The 23,045-nt window shown below is 42.8% G+C and overlaps 1 protein-coding gene across 1 annotated transcript in view; it reads left to right on the plus strand.

Moving 5' to 3' along the window:
* The window catches only part of LOC138249060 (GPI-linked NAD(P)(+)--arginine ADP-ribosyltransferase 1-like), a 75,560-nt gene extending 53,737 nt beyond the window's left edge, over positions 1-21,823 (plus strand). Inside the window, exons 3-4 of the mRNA XM_069203115.1 lie at positions 1,053-1,791; positions 21,375-21,823. Coding sequence (XP_069059216.1) covers positions 1,053-1,791; positions 21,375-21,463 — 828 coding nt within the window. The 3' untranslated portion in view covers positions 21,464-21,823. The remainder of the gene's footprint in view (positions 1-1,052; positions 1,792-21,374) is intronic.
* Positions 21,824-23,045: the final 1,222 nt, after the last annotated feature.

Consider the following 23,045-nt stretch of genomic DNA (forward strand, 5'->3'; position numbering starts at 1 on the left):
ACAGAATAGACTCAGTAAATGTATTTGACAAAGTAGCAGCTGATAAAAATCCGAAATGACAAATACAAGAACAAAAATTGAGAACTCAAAGGTTCAGAGTCATCCCCACTAGAAAGATTCAGGTTTCTCTGGATGAATACTGATTTTTTAAAGAAAGTGATGCTCACTAAACAGTTGTGGTAATTAAGAAAATCAGTTTAATCTAATTTACAACCAGTCTGAAATCAGACCATGCTCAGAGGTCAATCAGCCAGGAGCCATTCTTTCCCTGATAAAAATAGAGATTGTGAATCATTATTAGCCAAACAAATATACTTCTACCCCCTCCTACCCACCAGGTGAGGCATGGAAACCTTTAACTCATTGTGGTACGTATCTCCCATTACTGTTCTAACAGGATCACTAGGGACACTTGGAATGAGACACTAAGTATGTTTACCCATTATGATGAAGAGCAGAAAACATAATGCAAAAAGGATAGACAGAATGACAAACCTAAGCCTGGATAGCTGTGGTGCTACTACAACAGTTTGCAAAAGTGATCACATTGTATTCAAACATTGGAATGTGGAGAGCTCTGTTGGACAATGGAGTAGGTCCGGGCTTCTAACAGATGGTAAAATACCAGAGCATTAACATTCCAATGTTCATCGTTCATGGCAACAGCTGTGAACAAAGGCCTCACAGAGCCCAATGGGATGTCAACCCTCTTGGACTCTGTGAGACCTTTTCTTACTTGTACCCTGATAGGGCTTAATGTTCTAATAGCTGTATAGCCTGCTATAGCTGGGTTATACTGGCCATTAAAGGCCCGCTGCATTGTTAAAGTCCTTTGTCTTCTACTTGGGTCTTTAACGCTGGAGCGAGCCTTTAATGTCCGGTGTAGCCCACTACAGCAGGCTATAAAGCTGTAGTAAATAACTGTGTACTGGATACTGGTGTGACCAGGAGTATGATCAGTGCAAATACCCAAAGAAACATGGTTGATAATATGTTGTGTTGGTTCACCTCATAGGCACATCAAAAATATACTTCCTTGTCCCCCACCCTAGGTCCAAAGTGTTCACGTCATCAGAAGAGATGTCTTCTCCTCTCAGGATTCTACCCTCGGCATGGTTGAAAGTGCCTACGATGACCAGTACAAGGGTTGTGAGAAGATCATGGAAGCCAAGATCCCCCAGCTATTCCAACTTGAGAACAAGTCAAACCCAGAGTTTTCCTTTGCTTGGAACGCAGCAAAAAAGGAATGGGAGAAGAAGAAGCCAGGAGCGGTGAAGCCCCCAGGCTTCAAAGATGAATATGCCATTGCTATCCTGGCCTACACCCAAAATAGGACTCTATTTAAAGTCTTCAATGCTGCAGTGAGGGAAGCTGGCCAATCCAGAAAATCTCTAAGGAACTTTCAATTTAAAGCCCTGCACTATTTCCTGACAAATGCCCTCCGTGTGCTCAAGGAGCACGACAATTCAAAGTGCCAAACAGTCTACAGGGGCATTGAAAAGGTTCAGTTCAAAGCTGTGAAACAGCAAAACATGCGTTTTGGCCAGTTTACATCTTCATCCTTGAAGAGTGAAATAGCCCTGAAGTTTGGGAAGGATACACTCTTCACCATCGAGACATGCTATGGGGTCAGCATCAAGGATTTCTCCTTCTCTCCTGAAGAAGAGGAGATACTCATCCCACCTTACGAAAAGTTCAAGGTGACCAGTTTCAACAAAGACCAGGACAAGAATATCATCGGCCTTCAATCGATCGAAAATTTCAGCAACTACAACTGTGAGTTTTCGAAAGGTAAGTCAATTCTGTTGTCCAGCTGAGAGTGCATAATGAGTAAACATGTCAAACCCAAACGAGATATTAGAATGATGAACAATAACACAAATAATCGTTATGAATAGATATTCATATTAGATATCCGAAAAACCTGTCGTTATTTTACTGTTCTACTCTCATTTGCTTCTCCTTTACCTAGATATTGTTGTCTTACAAGTTTGCTCTTTAAGGGAAACAATCATTGGCACAGCCAATAGGTGTGGCTTGCATTTTGAGCCACTTAAATCATTGAAAAAGCCTGCTGCACTGAGAAAAAAATAATGATTGCATTCTGTATTCTATGCTTCTATGAGCTACATAATTTAATGTTTTATGATTGAGGTTACTCTTGTGTTGCAAAACAGTCCTTCATGCATTTCAGTGCAACACTCCCTGAGATGTGGGATGATACCCTAAACATCCAATGAACTGAAAGCAATAGTCTTCTGGGAAGAGTCAAAGCCCACTTATTGTATTGTAAAGAATTATTGATGAGACCTGAAAGCATGCTTTGCTGCATTTTCAAATCTCATCTGTTTACCTTAAGTGCAGAAAGTTCTCAGACACCTTGGGGGTCATTCCGACTCCCGCCGGCGGCGGTAACCGCACGCCCGGCGGGAGCCGCCGAATGACCGCACCGCGGTCAAATGACTGCGGCGGTCATTCTGAGTTTCCCGCTGGGCTGGCGGGCGACCGCCAGAAGGCCGCCCGCCCGCCCAGCGGGAAACCCCCTTCCACGAGGATGCCGGCTCCGAATGGAGCCGGCGGAGTGGAAGGGGTGCGACGGGTGCAGTTGCACCCGTCGCAATTTTCAGTGTCTGCCACGCAGACACTGAAAATCTATGTGGGGCCCTGTTAGGGGCCCCCTGCAGTGCCCATGCCTGTGGCATGGGCACTGAAGGGGCCCCCAGGGGCCCCACGACACCTGTTCCCGCCAGCCAGGTTCTGGCGGTGAAAACCGCCAGAACCAGGCTGGCGGGAAGGGGGTCGGAATCCCCAGGGCGGCGCTGCTTGCAGCGCCGCCGTGGAGGATTCCCTGGGGCAGCGGGAAGCCGGCGGGAAACCGTCGGCTTCCCTTTTCTGACCGCAGCTTTACCGCCGCGGTCAGAATGCCCCCGGAAGCACCGCCAGCCTGTTGGTGGTGCTTCCGCGGTCGTTGGCCCTGGCGGTCCATGACCGCCAGGGTCAGAATGACCCCCCTTATGTTCTGATATTTGCTACATAAAACTGCCTCAATAACTATAAAAAGGTTGTCGAGCTCTGCCTTATTTGGTATATTCATTACTTGATCTTTGCAAAGACGAACTTACCATCTTTTCAATTAACGCTTTTTTTCTTCATAGCACTTGCTATTAAAGTTTGCTACTTTGTAGGACGGTAAGTGGTCAACTTTTCATTCAACCAACTCAAACTTTTATGGATTTAAACATGTGAGATTCAGGTCATGGACGGATCTAAGCAGCAATCTTTCAACTCACTGAGCTCAAACAGTGAAATTGCTTTTAAATGAAGCAGATTGCAATCGTAGTGACAGAACTTCACTGCAGAAATGAAACACAAAATATTCGATCCAATGTGAATATCTTTGTAAGAAATTTGGTTTTTAGTTGAGTGGGAGGGGAGGCTCACTCAAATAATAAACACACTCCTTGTTAGGGTAAACCACAAAAGTCACTGTATAATCCTATGCTTCACCCTGAAGTAGCCTGGCACAAAAGCTGTCAGGTTTAACTTAGAGGTAATGAACAATTCATTCAGCATTGATGCAGCACCGAAACAGTAATAAAGTGAAAAAACAAAACAAGTAAAATCCCAAGCCAATTTAGAAAATTAAACTACATTTTAATAAATAAAATGACACCAAAAAATTCCACCACAAATCCAATGTGTGCAACTGGAGCTATGAATTTTTAAAGTTTCAGGTGAAAATAGAGCCAAAAAGCATGAAGCACCACTAGCTGTTAGCTGGTTTTTCTGCACCGGCTCAAAGTCACAAGTTTAGGCCATCCTTGATTGGAGAAAAAGTCAGATATAGGGACCAGTTTCATCCCAATGAAGATTTAACTTTCTCACAGTCCAAGTCCAAGTGAGGAACGTTAGTCAGAACTTCAGGTTGAAGGGGGACATCGCTGTTGGCGCGGACGGCAGTTTGGAACTTCGCATTGGTGGGAGACACAACAGTCATTGCTGACACGAGGAGACAACTAATGGTCGGGAAGAGCACAAAATGTTTGGCTTTTCACCTGCAGTTAAGATTTTGTGGTTTTGCAGCAGCAGCAGTACACTCTGATTCCAGGCAAGGGTCCCGGACCTGGTGGGGCACCTGCTGTGGATCAGGACTCACTCCAGCAGAGGCCAACAGCAGAGCCCAGGCAGGTCCAGTTGGTGCAGGTCAGCTGAGCAGTTGCAGGGAAGGCCTCTGGATGTTTGTTGTGTCCCTGTAGCTCAAACTGAAGGTCAGCCAACTGGACCTTGGAGTCACTGCGGGGCTCCCTGGGTTCAAGGCAAGCATGAGCAGTCTTCCTTATTCAGATAGTACAGCAGTCCTCCTTCTTTCACTGACACAGGAGTGTTCTGACGAGAGGGTCTTACTGTGCCACTTTTATGCCCAGTGCTGCTCTGTGCACAGGGGATGTGCTCTTTGTCTAACCTTCACCTTGGCTCCAATCTGTCTAGGGGAACAAAGGATAGGAAGCCCTAGGTGTGAGCTGCATGTGTCAGTGGCAGGCAAGCAACCTTTGAAGTCTGGAAGGGGCTAGGTACAGCCCTCAGGTTACCCTTTGAAGCACAGATAGGGCTGACTACAGCCCCCCAAGCCTTTCTGCTCTGGAATGAGACACCCTACTCCACACCCAAGACCTTTTGTCCCCACGTTTGGAATGTATCCAGATCACACCACAGGAGATGGTTCAAGTGGGCCATGAACAACTCATTCAGCACTTGACTCTCAGTGGTAGTGATGGCAAGCAGTCACAGGCCTTTCGAGGAACTAATGTGGAAGTGCCTGAGCTCAACACCCAACAAACACACATTAGTATAATAACTGATTGTCCAAACCAGTGCTTGACGTTGAAGAAAAAATGACTAATGCACACTAGAATTAAATGCTATAAATTTTAAAATGTACATAATGCAATGTCTGTTGATGAAGAATGTCTGTGCCTCTTTCCGCTATATGCCCTGGCCGCTCCTTATAGTCCTGGTGGTTCCCTCCCTGGGTCAATGTTTAGTGCGATTAGGATCAGGTACAGATTACCCATTGGTTCTTGTAATTGCACATGGTCTTTCTTTCTGCTGACTCTTTCTTTCATCAATAGGTCTCTCAGTCCATTTTTGTGTCAGAACTCTCAGACGTCCGCTCTGCTCCTCCGCTCATCATCTTTTCCTCTTCTGACCTGAACATCAGACTGCAGTTCCTCTTAGCTTTCTCAGTGGTCATTCCTGTGGTGATGCGGCTGCTCAGGGCTGTCGGAGATGGGTGCTATGGGAAGTGCTGGATCCTCCACGCTTGTCTGTTGGGTGCTCAGTGCAGCCCCATTGGGGCTGATTGCATTCTGATCAATGCAGCACCCCATAGGCCGGGCTCGAGCATTTGTTGGGGACTGCAGCTCAAGTCATGCAGAGTTCTCAGGTTGTTCAGCAGCTCACATCACTCCCCAGCTTCGGAATTTGGGCTCAGCGGCGCGGGTCACATTGCAGCATTATGATTTGGGCTTAGCGGCTCAGGTCATGGCGCAGCTTCAAGACTCCATCCAAGACTCACAGTGGAGAGTCTGGAGTATGCCCACACTAGGGCACACAGAACACTGTCTGCAGTATTCGTCTTCTGCAGACCCACCACACCAGGGGTCATGGTGCAACTTGGTCCTCCTGGACAGTCACCCCTCCTGCAGGGTTGGCAGACACTTGCCCTGTTTCAGCAGGCAGGCTGGCCTCTAGGCACTCAAGGATAGGTGAAAAGTTCTTCAGCAAGGGGTAGACTGAGGTGATATCCCCTTACCTCTGGGAAGCTGGCTGTCAGGCAGACACTGGCTGCACAGTAGTCCACTGAGTACTCTGTGGTGCACTCCCTTCCTTGGACATAGAGACCTTGAAACTGGAATGACAAGTGGGTCAGTGGATCCCACCTGTAAAAAATAAAAACAGACACAAGATCTGGATCCATTGTCTGCCCTTTCAAGACAGCTTTGGGATGGTCCTTTTTGCAAGTGTAATGTCCAGGCTGCTCTTCATATTCTGCTTTCTGTAGAGTGATAGTCCTCCCAGCAAGGTAGTCTCTACCCTGGAGCACCCACAACGGAGGCACAAAGAGGTGTGAGCTTTGTGCACCAGATGTCATCAGTCAAACTGAAAGAGCGATCAGGGAAACATAAAAGACTGGGTCTCACCAAGGGTCCCTTTCACCTTGCATAACAGAGCCTGTGGTCCCAACCTTCACCTCCATCATATATCCAGTGGGAGGACTTCAGAAATGGAAATCAGCAACTTCTTGCTTGGCAAAAGCTTCTCCAGATTTCTAAAGGAGCTTTGACTTTCCTCTGAGGGCACGCTTGGTGCTCCCCTCCAGCACGCAGGACCGGTCCAGGACCTCACTCGCGTCAATGGACAGGTCAGGGCCTCTGAACATGCACTACCTTACTGTGAGGTTGGGCCAAAAATCAAAAGCCAGGATACCAGACATGCAGTCAGGCTCTCGGGGCAGGGGAACATGATGTACACCAGCAGGGGACATGCCTGCCCCAATAGTATCCTAATGTCAAAAGGTGTTTTAAAAAACAATATGGGTTTTCAACCACCCCCAGTAGTTTTAACCCAACAATATAAAGTAACATGCATGATGATATCGCAAAGTTGCTTTGCATGCTGTGGTCATTTGTTTGTCACCTGAGTGTTTCCAAGTTTGAACTGCAGCTGGTGTTATGACATACAATTCAACAAGAACTGGTTGCCAGAGCCACTGTCTAAAGTGCCCGAAACATTCAATGAAGTACAAAGAAATCTGCAAAAAACGTAGAACTGGTGCAGATATGGACGTTTACGTTATCTCGACAGCCAGTGGTTGGGTTTCTCATCTTCTCAGTTGTCCCTCTGGTAATAGCATGAACTCTATTTAATGCCTGCGATGATGCACATCTGTTTAAATGGGAACAGCCAGCTCATTATAGAGCAATTATTAATGGCATTTCGAATTCGTGTGATCAGGTTCCAAGAGCACAGTAAACTCTGGCTGCGGGCCTCTGTAGTCGACAACTTGTGAAATATAATATTTACTCATTATAGCATGGTATTTTTTAAACGATGGAAGAAATGTTATGTATGTGCCCCTCTTACTGGTATGAACCCATCTGGGTTTAAGCAAACAGGGTCACTGCCCTTCATCAGGGGTGTCCAGCGTAGGTCCTGGGGCCGGATCCATGTCAGATTCTCAGGATGAGCCATGACAGTTCATTTGAAGTTAGCCCTGATAGGGAGTTCCCTACTCCAAATACAAGGGGACAGATGATAAAACTGAGGACATGAAAAAAGCTTGTCTACATAATTGTACCTATATGGTGGTGCAGTAACTTGGACGCTTCAAATCACATGAAAAGGGATCTTTCTGTGAAGTCAAATCCATTTTCATGGTCCTCATTACGAGTGTATCCCCCTCAACTGTCTTAAGTTTCCTCTGTATCCTGGCTACAATTACCAGGGCATCAGACTACATGATATAGACTTTTCAGCAGAGTTTTGGGGGCTGTGGGCAGCGGTTGTGCCCGGTCCTGCATGGTCTCTAATACTTTATGGTCTTGGAGCAGAAACTCTCCCCTCACTAATCTGCTCTCCTTCTGCCCTCCTCGTGACCTCCTAGAAGCCTGCACGCACACTTACCACCTGCTTGAAGAAGGTGATAGGTATATGCAGACTTGGGCCCAATATTTCTCCCTGAAAAAAGGGGGTAAGGGGAACACATTGATTTGAACCGGATATCCCAGAGTCCCTGTGTTATTATATATATAATTTAGTCCTAATCCAGTGTGGCAGTTGAAGATGCTGAACTCCGGAAGTGAAGTCAATGTGGTAAACAAATGGTTCTACCAAACTATTAGTTGATGAAAGCAGAGCGTGCAACGTATTGTGTAAAGTGATGGTGTATACCCTCCAAGGAGGTTTGCTTTGCTTCAGCTGAGGATAAAGGAAACACCTCATGGGGGCAACCTAGAGGTTCACATAAAATCAATGACTGTGCCCCGGGCTCCTCATCACCGGTGCAACCCCTCAAGTCAAGGGTCCTTTGGGTATATTAGGATGGGATCTGTGGCTATCTCTAGCCTAGAATATTGACAGTTTATGTTATATGGGGCCTCCTGGCTACCCCCTAATGCTACGATGACTTCCTCAGAAGCTGTGCTTCTCCTTCCTTGAGCACTCAGCTCCTGCATGGTCAGATAAAGTTCTCCACCTTCCCTGCAGGTCAAGCAGGTTCCCTGGTCACAAGCAGACTCACAGCTCATCCAGCAAGATGGTCAAACCTCAGGAGATGTCCCCTCTCCTGGGAGACGAGCTATCAAACTGACACCAGCCCTGGATCTCAGTAGTTCGTCAAATATTCTCCAGATCACTCCTTTCCTTATTCTTGAAGAACTTGGAAATGGAGCCAAGTGGGGTAGTTTGAGACCCACTTTAATGCATACTTCTCAGACCGGGGATGTTGATTCCGCTATCATGCTAAGGAGCTGGTTTGGGGTGGTTCCTGTTCGTATTTCATGTTCTTTCCTCAGCGTAGATACAGCCATTATAAAGGATGGTGGATCCCACAGAAGATAGTGACGATGCTAACTCCAGACAAGGCTACCTGAATCATGAGCGCAATTGTTTGTGAAACTCCTGCACCCGGCTGCTATCAGCCTTCCTGCAGTAGCACTCAGGGAGAGACAAAGGTGCAGAAACTGCCTTTTAGCATCTTTCTCTCTAAGAACAGAATCTGCTGAGTCACCCCCATTCCCTCACCTTTTCCCAAATGGCCATGCTCAGAAAGAAGTAATCAGCCATCCCCTGCCAAGGGATCACCATAACATTTCTAAAGGCAGCCCTATGATGCCTCCGCGCACACCTCGTTGTCTAGGGTTACACCCTTTACCTCAGGAATGCAGACAGGATGTCAGCACAAGGATCTGGGTGCCTAGTAAAAGTGGATCTTTACACAAGTACACATTCCTACTCAATCAAAGATAAACGTATGTGCTAGAATTATTAAAACAGTACGCTGCCAGTTCAGCTTAATGTCAACAACCTAGAACATGGACAGTAGTCCTATGTCAGCTTAAGGACTTGCTCCATGTATCAGAACCAGGATCTGGACCTCAGAGTCAAAGGACAGGCCTAGGTCTCAGCATGCATGCAGGATTCACATGTGAGCTAGGCCATTGAAAGTCAGAATACCAGATATCATATGTATTTGGGTCATTCATGGCAGGGGTACATGCCTGTTTACCATGAAGAGTCATATACATCCCATCAGTTCAAAATAATCTTTTCTTTCTGTGCCACAATGACAGGTTTGATATGTTTGCACGCATTTATTGGCTGTTTGCCCAGCCGAGTGATATGAGATTGAAATGTACTCTGACTCACAAAATGGGTTTAGTGTATAGGATAGAGCCAATTTCTAGTTCCAAACCCTGTGATCCTGTGAATCACATGGCTTGCAATAGAAAAATGGCTTTATAGTCATGGGCCTAGGGCTGTAACCCAGAATTAATAGCTTACCTAATAACTGGGTGGTTCTATACTCACCTCTATGAAGACCCTGCCCTTCAACTACAGCAGGAATGTAAATTTAAAATGCTCAGGTTTTATGTAGTGCTTAATAAAGAACTGCTTCTAAGCAGACACAATTAATTATGAGTTCGAAATGAAAGAGTATAAGGCAAATTATTCAGGGTTCCAAATTGTGAGTAAAAGAGGTCTATAACCCAATGATCGTATCACTGTACCACGTCAGGGGTGAGGATCAGCCTGGTTCCTTACTCAACATAAAAGACAAAGTCAGAGTGAGCTGTGGGTCAAGACATATTGTAGATTGCAGGCCAGACCCAACAAACACCAAAGCTGACAAAACCCACAGCTGAGTAGTAGGGAAGATGGGAAAAGAGGAGCCAAGGAGGCTCTCTCAGTGGGCAGTTTGAGGTTCAATAGAGCAGTGTAGGCACCAAATACAATGGTGTGCGCTAACCATGGCCCTCCTGTAATAGTATTTGAGTGTCCTGGAGTCAGTCGTAGGACCGGAGAACAACTTGCAAAGTCTCAGTCACAGAATCCGAATGTCTCTGGAGAACCTCACTAAAATGAATGGCCAGCTATCTGTTGATGAATGTGAAAGAAGGTTCCTCCTCAGCACTAAGTTGTTTCATGTGTCAAACAAGAATGGTCCAGTGGGTCCTCTGCTCAGGTGGTACAGGGCCACAAAAGCAAGTGTCACAAATGTGACTGGAAAGAAGTAGGTAGAAGCATTTCCTCCATTAAGCTAAGTACTTTGTTATAACTGTAGTCTATCCAATGACCTCATCTGCAAATGGATGCTCTCCGGTCTCCATGGATGAGGACCATAGTGATATTGGAGTGCATGAACCCTTTTCAAGTACAGTGGGTGGAGCCCTCATCACCTCTCAGGATACTCTAGTTGCATGGAAAGAAATAAGCATCCAACGTGAAGAGAGCAGCCGCAGACCCACTGGCCCTTCCAAAGCCTGGAGTGTGATCACAATCTGATCCTCGTGGAGAGATGCAGTCAACAGATATGCTACAGTTCAGGCAGCAAATCTACTGAAACCAAACAGAAAGAGTGAAGAGAAGGTTCTCATGAGAGGGTGTTTTCACAGGGTGACACCCCACCTCAGTTGATTCCTCCAAGCTGGGTTTCCATTCAGCTTTTACCACCTCCCTCATATAGATCTGAGTCAAACACATTCTTGGAATTCCTTCTGTGGCATCTTTGTCTACTCTTGTAAGGGCCTAAATTATGAGCAATGCTTCAATACCCTCTTTTGTTTTCTCCTTTCACTTGTGTCATTTCAAGGAGTTGTGATTGAAAGGATGTGCAAATCCTGTGGCTATGATGGCAATCCTGACTTAGGACAAATTCACCTTCACTCATGGAAAGGGACAGGCACCTCAATGTCTTCTTCCTTCTTTCTTATATCTCTCTTTGATTCAGGAGCTTCACAATTAAAGAAGAATGGACCTGATGGTTTATGTCAGTGGACATGCATTAGTGGTACCAATTGAAGTGGAATTGGTGCTAGTGATGGTGGTATCACAATGGATGGTATCTGTGAAGGACGTTTCAGTAGTATTGGAATGGGCACTGGTATCAATTGTGGTTGTATCTCTGCCAGTGGCGGTGATATCAATATTTGTAGGGTTGGTGGGGGTGGCACAGGTGGCGCAAGTGGTGGTGGTATCTCATTGGTGCATATTCCAGAGAAGATGCCCATAAAGACCTGCACTCTAAACATATTCACTGGGGTAAAGTGATGAAACACATGATTGTCTTTGTCTTGCGCTGTTCTTGCACTACTTTGCACGGCTGAAGAATATCACTCCTTTGTATGAATTACTGAACTAGTGTAATACGTTACTGAATGCTTCAAGCAACACAGGTAGGTGTCCATATATAGCAGACCTACAAAAATGAAGTAAGGCAGGAAATAAAAACACACACGCACACAATTGGGCAGAAAAATGTGAGATGGGTTTAAGGATTTGCAAGATAGATGTACTTCTTAAGCATGTTTTGTGAGCTGCTGATGCTTTGGGCAGATACTCAAGGGTGTGCATAATGTATTAGTTATTTTCAATTTTATAAAATGTGAATGAGCCATGGGACCAGCTGTTGCATAAAATGGACCAGTGCAATTTTATCCAGAAAACTAAAACAAATTATAGAATACATTGATGTTAGTGATTCAGGAATGAATACGGTATTTGACACAAAGGTGAGGCATATTATCAAAAGAAAGGATTCCAGTACCATCTTCTAGACAGACATAAGCATATTCAAGAGTGTGCTGGGTGCCCATTGGGGTCTAGATTAAGATAGAGTGGAGTAACAAAAGAATCTCTGTTACTGACGACAAGTGCTTACACTATTAGAAGCTGGTATAATTGAAACGACTGATAGTTCTTGCACAGAATGTGTTAATTGTGCTCATTCACATGGAGCATGCCCACAGTACTGGACCATCACTAAAATACTTGAAAACCTTGTCCTAGGGAACTTTTCGTTTGTCCTGGCCTTCAAATTAAGTAATGAGTTTATACTTTTATTTTCTGTGCAAAACAACTATATAAATCGCTCACATGCCTTTTTGACTCTGGTAAGTTTATGTTCTTCTTATTTTTATGATTGTGTCCATACATGAATAGAACAGATGTAAAAAGCACCACCCAAGTGTATGTGCATTTGTGGCACCAATACCCACAAGGATATCTGATTTCAGTCTTCCTTTCTCTCTTATGTTTCTGCCTCTCACTCAGTGCCCTCACTGTCTCACTATTCCTCTGCCTCCCTGACACTATTTCTCTTTAAGTCTTCTCTTTTAACTAGTTCTCACGCTCTCCTTTTTCATTGCTGTCTTTTTCTATTTCCTATTTCTTTGTGTCTATTGCTTTCTGTCTCTCCTCTCTCTGATCTTCTGCCTGCCCATGTCTCTCCTCTCTTCTCTCTTTCTGACTCTCTCTATCTGCTATATCCTTGTCTATCGCTCTAGCTCTCGCTATCTCTCTCACTGTTTCTCCAAGCCTATCACATTCTGTCTGCAGCTGGAGCTAAGAATGAGATGTTCAGAAGCACCAACGAGACAATAGAATTTTCAATAACGAAATATTTACCAAACAAAAATAACTGCTGTGTAAATTAGATTCACAAACACATTGAAATGCTGCAAATCTTCCACAAAACAAATTGGCTGCTTAAGGATTCTATCACAGTTACCTAACTGAAATTACCAATGCAATTTCAGAAGCAGCAGTGGTGACATTGGAATAGGTAGTGCCTCTTTAAAAATATAGGCTGTGGCCACCTTTGTGATGAGTTCGAATGAAATGTAGAGATGGTTGTAAAAAAACTTGTGCGGGCTACCCCCTACTCTGGCAGATTGCAGTCTAGGATGATCAACTTCACATTTTTTAACATTCTGTTACAAAACAATAGTCCAGAACAACAACTTTCTTTTATACACAGGGTGCAATGCGGTACCAAGTGGTAAGGCATTTTATCTCAGGGTGCATTTTTTGCAAGCACCCTTGGATTGCAGCACATAGAAGTATCTTAACAGTACTGAAAATACCTGGAGGCGTTGAAATGTGAAGAATGCCTGAGTGTTGGATGGATAAACCCTCACTGGTTTGTCTGAGTGGTAGCAGTATAACCTATAAATGTAGGTAGTCATCAATTGCTACGATTTAGACTAGAACCACAATTTGCCAAGTAACAACTGCTTTACGGCTTCTTTGTGAGCCACATCGTGGTCAGGGCACAACCTAAAGTGAATCACAAACTCCTTACTCGTCAACTTGGAAAACAAATATTGATGAAGGAAGAGTAGTCTTTCTTCTGGTTCTACGTGCACTGCAAAGCACATGATCTCCACCTGTGCGGTAAGTGAGAGCCAGTAAATTCCTGTGGTGCAGGTGTTATGTGTCAGGTGCACTTGAGGATTTCTTCTAGAAGTCTGCCATGCTCAGCATATGCTAGATCACCCTGAGGAATAACTGAGGTACTCACAATGTTTAAAGTAGCATTAGCACGGGGGCGCCATTACCACCATTGCTTGTATACAAAAGTTTCTATTAAAACCATAAATTGACCAAACACTAAACCAGTGTTTAGAGCTCAAAAGTATATTCAAGATGTCCTTGCAGGATCATTTGCACAAGGTGGAGCAGCTCCACTGTACAGCTTCTGAGCGTAGGTTGCATATCAGTCTTCTCTGACTTTAAAAACAGTATTGCAGACATTTATTTTGATCATGACATTGGTTATTACTATCATGGATGCATTTTCTTGTTATCATAAATATTTCTCATTTATTAACTACAGAAAGCAAGCAAAGAAAATACAACAGAGTTGCCAAAAACAACTACACAAACAATGTGACTCCTTGTAGGTCTCAGGGACAAACATTCTGATATAGGATCAGTGGCACTGTTCTATGCAGCAGCCAGACATATAAGAGGGAGGGCCCCTTAAGCCAAGGAGATGGGGTGCCAACAGGAGTGCTAAAAATACAATCTCCCCTTGGGGAAGCAACAGACCATCCAACATACAATCCATTCAAACACACATGCTATCATGCAGGGTATCTCAAGCAATCACACTTCAGTTACACAAAGAAAAATATTAGTACCACTACAGTATAGATAGAAAGCACCAAGCTTTAATGGTGTATTTATAAACACCACTATTAATACAATTCCTAAAATATTTAGGTTGAAAAAGAGTACAAAATACAACATATTATATAGCCCAGGCCCACTTAAAATACTTCTAATCACAATAACATGATTGAAGGATCCTTCCTAATATGGCACAAAATACATTTAATACACCATAAACATAAAAATTAAGAGTTATTTGGGGGAGAGGCACAAAAGACATCACATGTATATCTAATTCAATAAAGACTGATCCGTTTATTAATTGCATGTAATGTCCAATAATATACGACGTAGCATGAAAGTCATCATCTGGATATCAAGATTTTAACAAATTCAGTCTTGATGGACTGAATGTTTATTTTTATGTTATGCCAACATGGACCAGCGCATCTGGCAAGTCCGTCTCATACCTTTACTATACATTGGTGAACCTTCCATTATATAACCAGGTGAGTGAATTTAGAATAACTCACTACCAAGAGAGTGATCATCATCCGCAGGTAATCCTGGTTGGGGCCACTTTGTGCAAACACAAGGCTGTAACAGCTCTCTCGAGAGATGTTGGCACTGACAATTTAAAACATCTGAAGGGGGGCTCCAGTTTGGTTAAGGACCATGAAGAGGAAGTGGTGGTCACTCTTAAATCCACAGCTCTAGCAGATTTTAACTAGATATCAGTCTGGGAAACCTTTACAGAAAACTTGACAAATAGATATCTCGTCAGATGTGTGAACAAGGAAGCGCAGCTAGGGTGCCGTAAGATCACAGTCCTGCTAAGGCCCGTCTGCCTGAGAAGAGCCAAAGTAGGCAGAATGCTCAGACAACTACAGCGATCCCCCAAGGATGGAAATTTATTAGGGGCTCTGCATAAGGAGAGGAGACTACTGAAAAGGGAGATGTGGGCCTTCAAAAGATCCAAGCAAGAAGCTCTGTCGGCCCAACTGTTGCACGCCTCAAAGTCAAATGACTCAAAGACATTTTGGGAACTGATTAATACCATTGAGAAAGGCCCACGGACAGCTCTCAATGCAAATATAATTGAGGATGCTTGGATCGAACACCTGACATTTCACTTTATGAGAAGCATCCTTGATGCACCCGGTCTGGAGTGGCTCCAGGGGGAAAACCAAACTACCATCTCTTCAGTCCAACTAGTATATACATCCGCAGAGATCACTAAGATCATCCAAAAATCTTGGTCTGACTGTGCACCTGGTCCAAATGGAATCCCGAAAGTGCTTTTTAAGCACTCCACCTCACGTTGGGACAGCTTCTTGTCTAGGATATTTAATACCATCCTGGCAGAAGGTGTTATCCCTGTAAGCTGGTAAGATTCAAGCAACAACCCATCTTCAAGGGAGGTGTGGCGTCATCGGCAAATAACTATTGTTTAATTACGCTGCTGGTTGTAGACCTTAAAAAAAATTCCACTCTGTTGCTTCAAGGCCTAGAAGCATTGGCTTCAGACATAAGCAGACTACCGCTAAACCAGACCGGGTTCACAAAGAACCAAGGTACATTTACAAACCCCATGGCAATAGGCCTCATCCTCAACCGAGCAAAGGCCACTGGTACTCCGCTTTATATGTGCTTTGTTGACTTTAAGGCAGCATTCGATTGGGTCCCACGTGACAAGCAAGAGGCAAAAGGTCAGCAATGGGGAATCCCATCTAACTTATTAAGGGCCATCAGACTGCTATACTCGGACACCTGCGTCAAGATCAAGATCGGGACAGCACCCACTTGTCAAGGGAAGTGAGAACCTCGACCGGACTAAAACAAAAGTGCGTTTTAGCACCCCTTATTTTCAACGTATATATCGTGGACCTTTCCTTGACGTTAGATGGACAGGTATCTCATACCCCGACCCTTGGCGGTCATCCATTTTCAAACATCCTGTATAGCAGATGACTTGCCGCCTCTTAGTAACACCAGAATAGGATTGCAGACATTACTGGATTGTTTTGATCATATGTAGAGGATAACGGGCTGGAGATGAACCGTAAGAAGATGATAGTCATCTCACTTAATCGCCGGATTCTAAACCAGGGCAAGTGGTTTCTTAGCTGAGCTACGATTGACGAGACCCCTGCATATGCATACCTAGGTGTCAACATAGATTTGAGGGCTTCATTCGCCCCCAGAGGGAGGCGATTAAGGAATAGGACAAGCCCTCATCTGCGCTTATTTAACGTTAGCGAACTTGCTTCGGGTGCACAATCTCCAGCCGTTGGCCGCAGTAATAAAGGCAGAATTGATACCAACGCTTTCATACAGAGGGAAAATGATGATGTGTGCAGATGCCAGTCTCCTGGATAAAATCCAGACAAGGGGCTATAAACAAGAATTCAGGTTACTGAGATCTGCATCCCCCACCCAAGTTAGGTTGGAGTTTTATCTGACAAAGCAGTCCCTAGCTAGGCCAGCGGCATTTGCTAAATGCTGCCATAAATTGATATCAGCCACCGAGGGGGTCATTGGCCAGCCTAGTTTGGTCCACATTCAACCTTCAAAGAGGGAACTGAGAATACAAAAAGTACCTTGAAGGAAGTATAGAAAAGCTCGAGCTGTGAGGCTAATGGGGTGTAAATACAGCCAGCCAAGTATTTAGAAGGGTGGTTAATAAATCCATTAAGCTGCAAAGTGGGCTGGAAGACAAGGAGGAAGTGGTCAAATGGTCTCATGGATGGCTGGTGTTGAAATCTTATGTTGACCAAAAAGAGCTTCCCCTGTTGGAGGCCACCTACTCCCTTAAGATCAAGCAGAAACTACTACTGCTGAGACTTTGTGATCTTCCAACTCTGGACTTCATCCCAAAGTGGAAAGAAAAAGGTCAAAGGGGGAACCATAAATGTTGTTTATGTCACCAGACAGATGAAACACTACAGCATGTCATTTGCATTTGTTCCGCACTAGGCCATCAGCGGACAACCATGTTGAAGAGCAATATTTAAGGCACTAGGGATTAGGACTTGCAGATCAGCAGTAATTGAGTCATTAGACCCAAGGAATGCAATGCAACTGGTACAATTTTGAGATATTTGTAAATCAATTGTCAAGTGAATGCTTAGACTTAGACGGGGACAAGGACGATGGTCAATTGAGGCTTCAGCAAGAAACCGTGGAACTCACTGATGTCACGGCTGGCTGCTAGGGATCATCTGTGTTTCTTGGCTTCGTATCCAGCCATGTTGGATATCTGCTCCAGCTCATCTGGACATGTCCCTATGACCAAACACCAGCTCTACTGCACTTTGCACATCATTTTACAAACAGCATAGGGTCTTGCTACTCCTGTGTGAGTGCACCGCCACTATGGAATGCACTATAGTATCAGGGCTCATAACCTTTGCATCTTACATTGGCTCATGATTAATCATGACAGATGCACTATTGCACTTTACTCGTTATTTTTGCATGAAACTGTATTATGAAACAAATATTCACGAAATGCTTCCCTTTTTACTAATTTATTAAATGATATTAATTGTATATTTTAATAACGTTTATTGTTTTTAATGAGTTACTGTTTTACGTTATTACGTGCAATTTATATATTAGTGATACAAGCACTATTGTTTAACAACCATCAATAGCAAGCAAGGTAAGCAATTTAGTGAGTGCTGTAGAGAATGTGGATCAAGAACTGAACAGTAATTTAAACAGCTAAATAACTAAGTAAATATTTAATTTGTTGGTCTCATATTACCTAAAAACTATAATGATAAAAACAATGTTGGAGGTGAATGGGGTAAGTGTGGGAAAATTAAGAAATGTCTGTTTATGTCCCTACAGAACCTTCTTTATTTATACACTTACGACCTTATTACGTATTATGATCTCATTATATCCTTTGGAGATCGTAATATGGCGGACAGGATATCCCTCACATTTGTGACAGAGGAAACCCCTCCCTCAAGGTTGTAATCAGGCCCATAGGGCCTGACTATGACCTTGGCAGAGGGTATTCCTCTATCACAAATGTGACAAATATCCTGCCCGCCATATTACAAGTTCCATTATGTCCTATGGAACCTGTAATACATCAACCAGGATATCTGCCACATTTGTGACGGAGTAGTCCCCTCAGCAAAGGTCATAATTAGGCCCATAGTCTTCATTACGCAAGTTGCAGTATCCACTCACTCCTCCAGCTAATTCATTCACCTGATCATCCTGTTACTCATTCCGGATATGCTAAGATTTACCACTATTATGCAAGACCTGTGCAATACAACAGATGAAACCAGTGTGTCATGGATGTCCAAAATTTGCCAGGAAGTACAACTATTTTGTGGGGATCACAATGTCATGGATAGGACCCATCATGCCAGGGATGTAAACAATGTGCTAAGAATCATTTGGCCGAAAATACTAGTTTTATTTTCTGTAAATACATATTTGGTAGCCATACATTAATCAGTGTGCCTTTTCATCAATGACTCACTTGTAAAACTGGCTTACATGGATTGATTCTGCCACACATGTCCATGTAATACCCTCCCATGTTTGGCATTGCCAGCAAAATGGCATAAATGCTGACAGTATGCCAAGGATGTCCACCTTTGTTTCAGACCATTAATGTGCCATGGGCGGTCACCGTTATGCCACGGATGACCAGGAATAGGCCAATGACGCCCACAATGTTCCAAGAATGGCTGATATCATGCCATGACTGGACCAAGTATACCTAAAATATGTTCAGAATGACCAGCACTGTGGCAGGGGTGGGCACCTGATGTCAAAGTGGCTAGAAGGATCACTTTTATTGATCGATTGTTTACTGAGAAGGCCAATGTCATGAATGGCCACCATTGTGCTAACAATGATCCTGGTATTGCTAATGGTGGTCCCAGATGCTGCTAGACGGGGACACTGTTGTCCACAGAAGAATACCACACAAGGCACTTACCCTCACAGACATCCTCATTGGTGGCTACTTGGTCTGCGATTCATTCACACCAAATGTGTTGGAGTTTAATGAGCTCTTGATGTTTTAGTAGGTCAGAGTATGCCCCTTTCAGTTCTCTTTGAGATGGGATCCTACCACCACACAGACCAGTAACATAAATAAGTGAAGCGTAAGGGCCAATTGAGCAAAGACACAGAAATTTCCAATGGTGTGGTGGTGGTAATCTAGTGCTCTACAATGTAATATCACTCAGTAGAGCAACCTTAGCTACATCCAATGTTAATCACATCCACTACATTGTGAGGACACTAAATTTCCACCAGTATATTTAGGAAAATTAAATTGTTAAAAGGAAGTAAAAGCAATACGTAAAGGTGAGGGTTACATCAATAAAATAGAGTGGTGATAACTTCATAATAAAATAAAAAATAAAGCTAGGAGTCGGGAGAGTCTCTCCCTGAAATGATATAATGTCCCGCGCTATAGTGGTGACGATGTAGTGCCCCACAATGCAGTATCATTTAATGTAGTGACCGCAAACTATGCTGCGCACACACATTATGGGACGTTACATTGTGAAATATTAAATTGTTAAATGTAAGTAATATCAGCAGGTTAGAAGTAAGGATTAATTAGTTAGAAATAGCATCTTGGTAACATCAATTAATAAAAAAATAAACGAATAAAGAAGGGCAGTCAGCAGGGTCCACCCATGCCCCCCAAGACAAACTATTGTCCCATGATGTAGTGGTGGGGATGTTGTGCTCCACAATGTAATGCTACTCAATACAGTGCATAGATTTATTTTACACACATTTGCTTACACATTGTAAAATATAAATATATGTCAACTTAGGTAACAAATTCAATTTAAATTCAGAAGAGCCCATCAGTCATAATCAGCCATGATTTCAATAGTCAATATATTCTCTTCGAATTTTATTGCAAGAATTTTAGGGCTGGCCTTCACAATCATGATATTTAGATACTTGACTTTCATGTTTAACAAGTGATTTTCACTTATTAGGTCTGGCGTTAGCCAAGACTTTTTGTTTTTACTAAAATACATTCTAGTCATACTTCCATACAAGGCTTTCAGCATGTCTTCTTCATCCATTGGTCTGTTGTAGTGTCATTCACAGTTTGCTTACTTCCACCACATTATGCAGAATGGGGCACAGTCAGCAAAATTCAGTCATTGCCTTATCTGGCAGTGAATAAGATGTCCTCTTCAGTGGTAAGAGCTACTTGTACAATTTGTGCATAGATTTAAAAATGGCTTTTGTCAATGCTTATTTTACTCAGGCAATGGGCTGGCATCGCCGACAACATTCCAAGTGGACCATTTGCATATTGCATGGCTTCATACAAAAGTCAATCCAAATAGGCAGCAGCAAAGCCAAAAGGTTGGTAGCCAAGCCTTATCAATTGGCTTTGCCAGTGTTTGTTTTTTCTGTTGAGGAAGTAATTAAGCCCCAAAGTGTCAGGTATAGAAACATTTAGACTTCCTATAAAATAGAATGACTTTCGGAATTGAAGTCATAGGATTTTCTAAATTATTCTCCAAAAACCTAATTGAGGCTCTTGGCTGAAGCCAGCATGTTTGGGAAAATGTGCTTTAAAATGCAGTGCTTACCCTTTTAATTAAATGTAACTTGGTAGTAGAAAAACCTCATTCACAATGCGAACTTGCCTCTTGATGCATGAGCTGTTTGCAAGTGCTCTGATTTCAGCAACATGGCAGGAGGGATAATAGGAGCACAACTAAATCTGTTTCAGACATAGCACTGCATTTCAACTCCTGCTGTATTTGTGGGTGGTAATTACCAATACCAGGTACATCAGTAATACCAGGTTGTGGTATTACCACGCCATTCCATGTGATTTCCCCTCAGGCCTTCATGGAATGGGGAATTACCTATGGAAATCAGTAGTACCAATTTCTGTATGTACACTGTATGTATTTCTCAGGTTTGACTTAGAAGATTTGGCCCAGAAACCAGAGTGGCAATACCACTGGAGTTTAAGAACTAAACCCATGATTATTATCAAAACAATACTATTAGAACATTTGTTATGATGGTCATATATTGTGTACACCCTGAGCATTTGTTGTTTAACTTTTTCCATTCATTCATTTTCCTCAAAACCCAGATAATGATTGTGCTCTCTCCATGTAATGCACTGTTTTCTCTCTATATGTAATGCATATTTTTTTTATCCCTCCTAGCACCAAGCACAAGAAACCTTTCTTCATCCCTGCAGACAGTCCTCTTCTTCTTCTGGGGATTTGCTGTGGTTGTGAACAAGTTTGGATGACCTGCCTCGCACTTCATAACTTAATCAACATTCATACTCCCAATCAAGCTTTCAATTGCTAAAGGCTCTGCATGAAAATCCCACCAACATCATCATCATCGCTTTTTCTACACGCCCATAATGATTGTGGACATAGCTCCTCGGCCACCGCTATGCAGCTTTTTCTCCCCTGTCAGACCCTGTTAAGAGCCAAAATCAAGATACAGCTGAAGTCTACTACATTTGAACTAGATTTACTTTAGAGAAGATTTGACAATCCTGTTATATAGCATTTTATACACAATGTACAAGCAATCATGTAAGCCTCCAACCCATTGCTTAGTCTTACAGCTTGCAATTAAATCATTTTTTCTAAATTGATTACATTTCTTGCTATATTTTGATGTGTCCAAAATAACTGTACTTAATGTAACGGTTGTTTTTGTATTTCATCCTTAAAAAGTGGGGTTGGTTTGTAAACCCACACAAAACAGTGTCATCTAATAAATGCTCACTTTACCCTATTTTTCACAATCGACAAAAAGAGCCTGTTCAGTCTTGAATTCTTCCAAATCATATCTGACACAGACATTAGGTATCATGACGAATGAAAACTGAATTCAATGAGTTTAATTCCTTTCTTACCCAAACTCGAAACGCTAGAATGTATTTACAAATAGACATAATTTTCTGTTAGCCAGAATTAGTATTGTGCATGTTGGTTGAGACTATTACCAATATTGCTCACTGGCAGAGATCTAATAGATGAAAAGATTCAGAATTGTCAATGATAGGTGCTAGCAATTATCTAACAATAAATTACAATTCCGATAAGAAAAGGCTCCCAAGTGATTATCTTCTGGTGTGTATGTCCGTAGGGTTTCAAACCCTTACTCGATTCCATAGTTTCACATTGGAGAAACTCCATCTATGGTGGTCTGTCTTCAGCAGCTTTTGGTGGGTGAGAAGGAGTGGTGATTTTGTATTGAACAAATGGTTCATAAAGGTGTGATTTTATATTTCAGTTCAACTGAGTTCCTTAAACGGTGTGTACATGCAAAGAGACACACGGAGTTGTGTTTTCAAGAGTTTATCATTTCTATGCCAATTTTAATTGAGGTAGCTGTGACATTTTTTCAAGTATGTGATTTTGTAAAAGTCTAATAAACATTAGAACAAAATATTAGGATTGACTTACTAGTTTCTAATAGCATCCTAATTGATTGTGGATATTGGCAGTGATATAAGGTTGCTACCAACAATCTAATAGAACTAACATACTTCATATAGATTGTTAACTCACATAGAAGTAGCCTGATCATTATTGTTTACTAGCAACAGTCTACTACACATAAAATAGCTATAGTGATTGCTAGCTCAATCTACAAGTTTCAGAATTGAACATTTAAAATAGTTTATTTTTATTGTGTAACTATGTTACGGATGTAGAATTGTCCCTGTTGGCAACTAGAATGTTGTTATACATTTGGATTTGCTAGCAGTGACATAATGGATTTATTATTGTCTGTGTTTGTTACTAGCAATTATGTAATATATTTATAATGACTCATGTTTGTCACTAATATTGGATTCATTCATTGTG

This window comes from Pleurodeles waltl, chromosome 8 (assembly GCF_031143425.1).
Source record: "Pleurodeles waltl isolate 20211129_DDA chromosome 8, aPleWal1.hap1.20221129, whole genome shotgun sequence".
In the NCBI taxonomy this organism is placed as follows: domain Eukaryota; kingdom Metazoa; phylum Chordata; class Amphibia; order Caudata; family Salamandridae; genus Pleurodeles; species Pleurodeles waltl.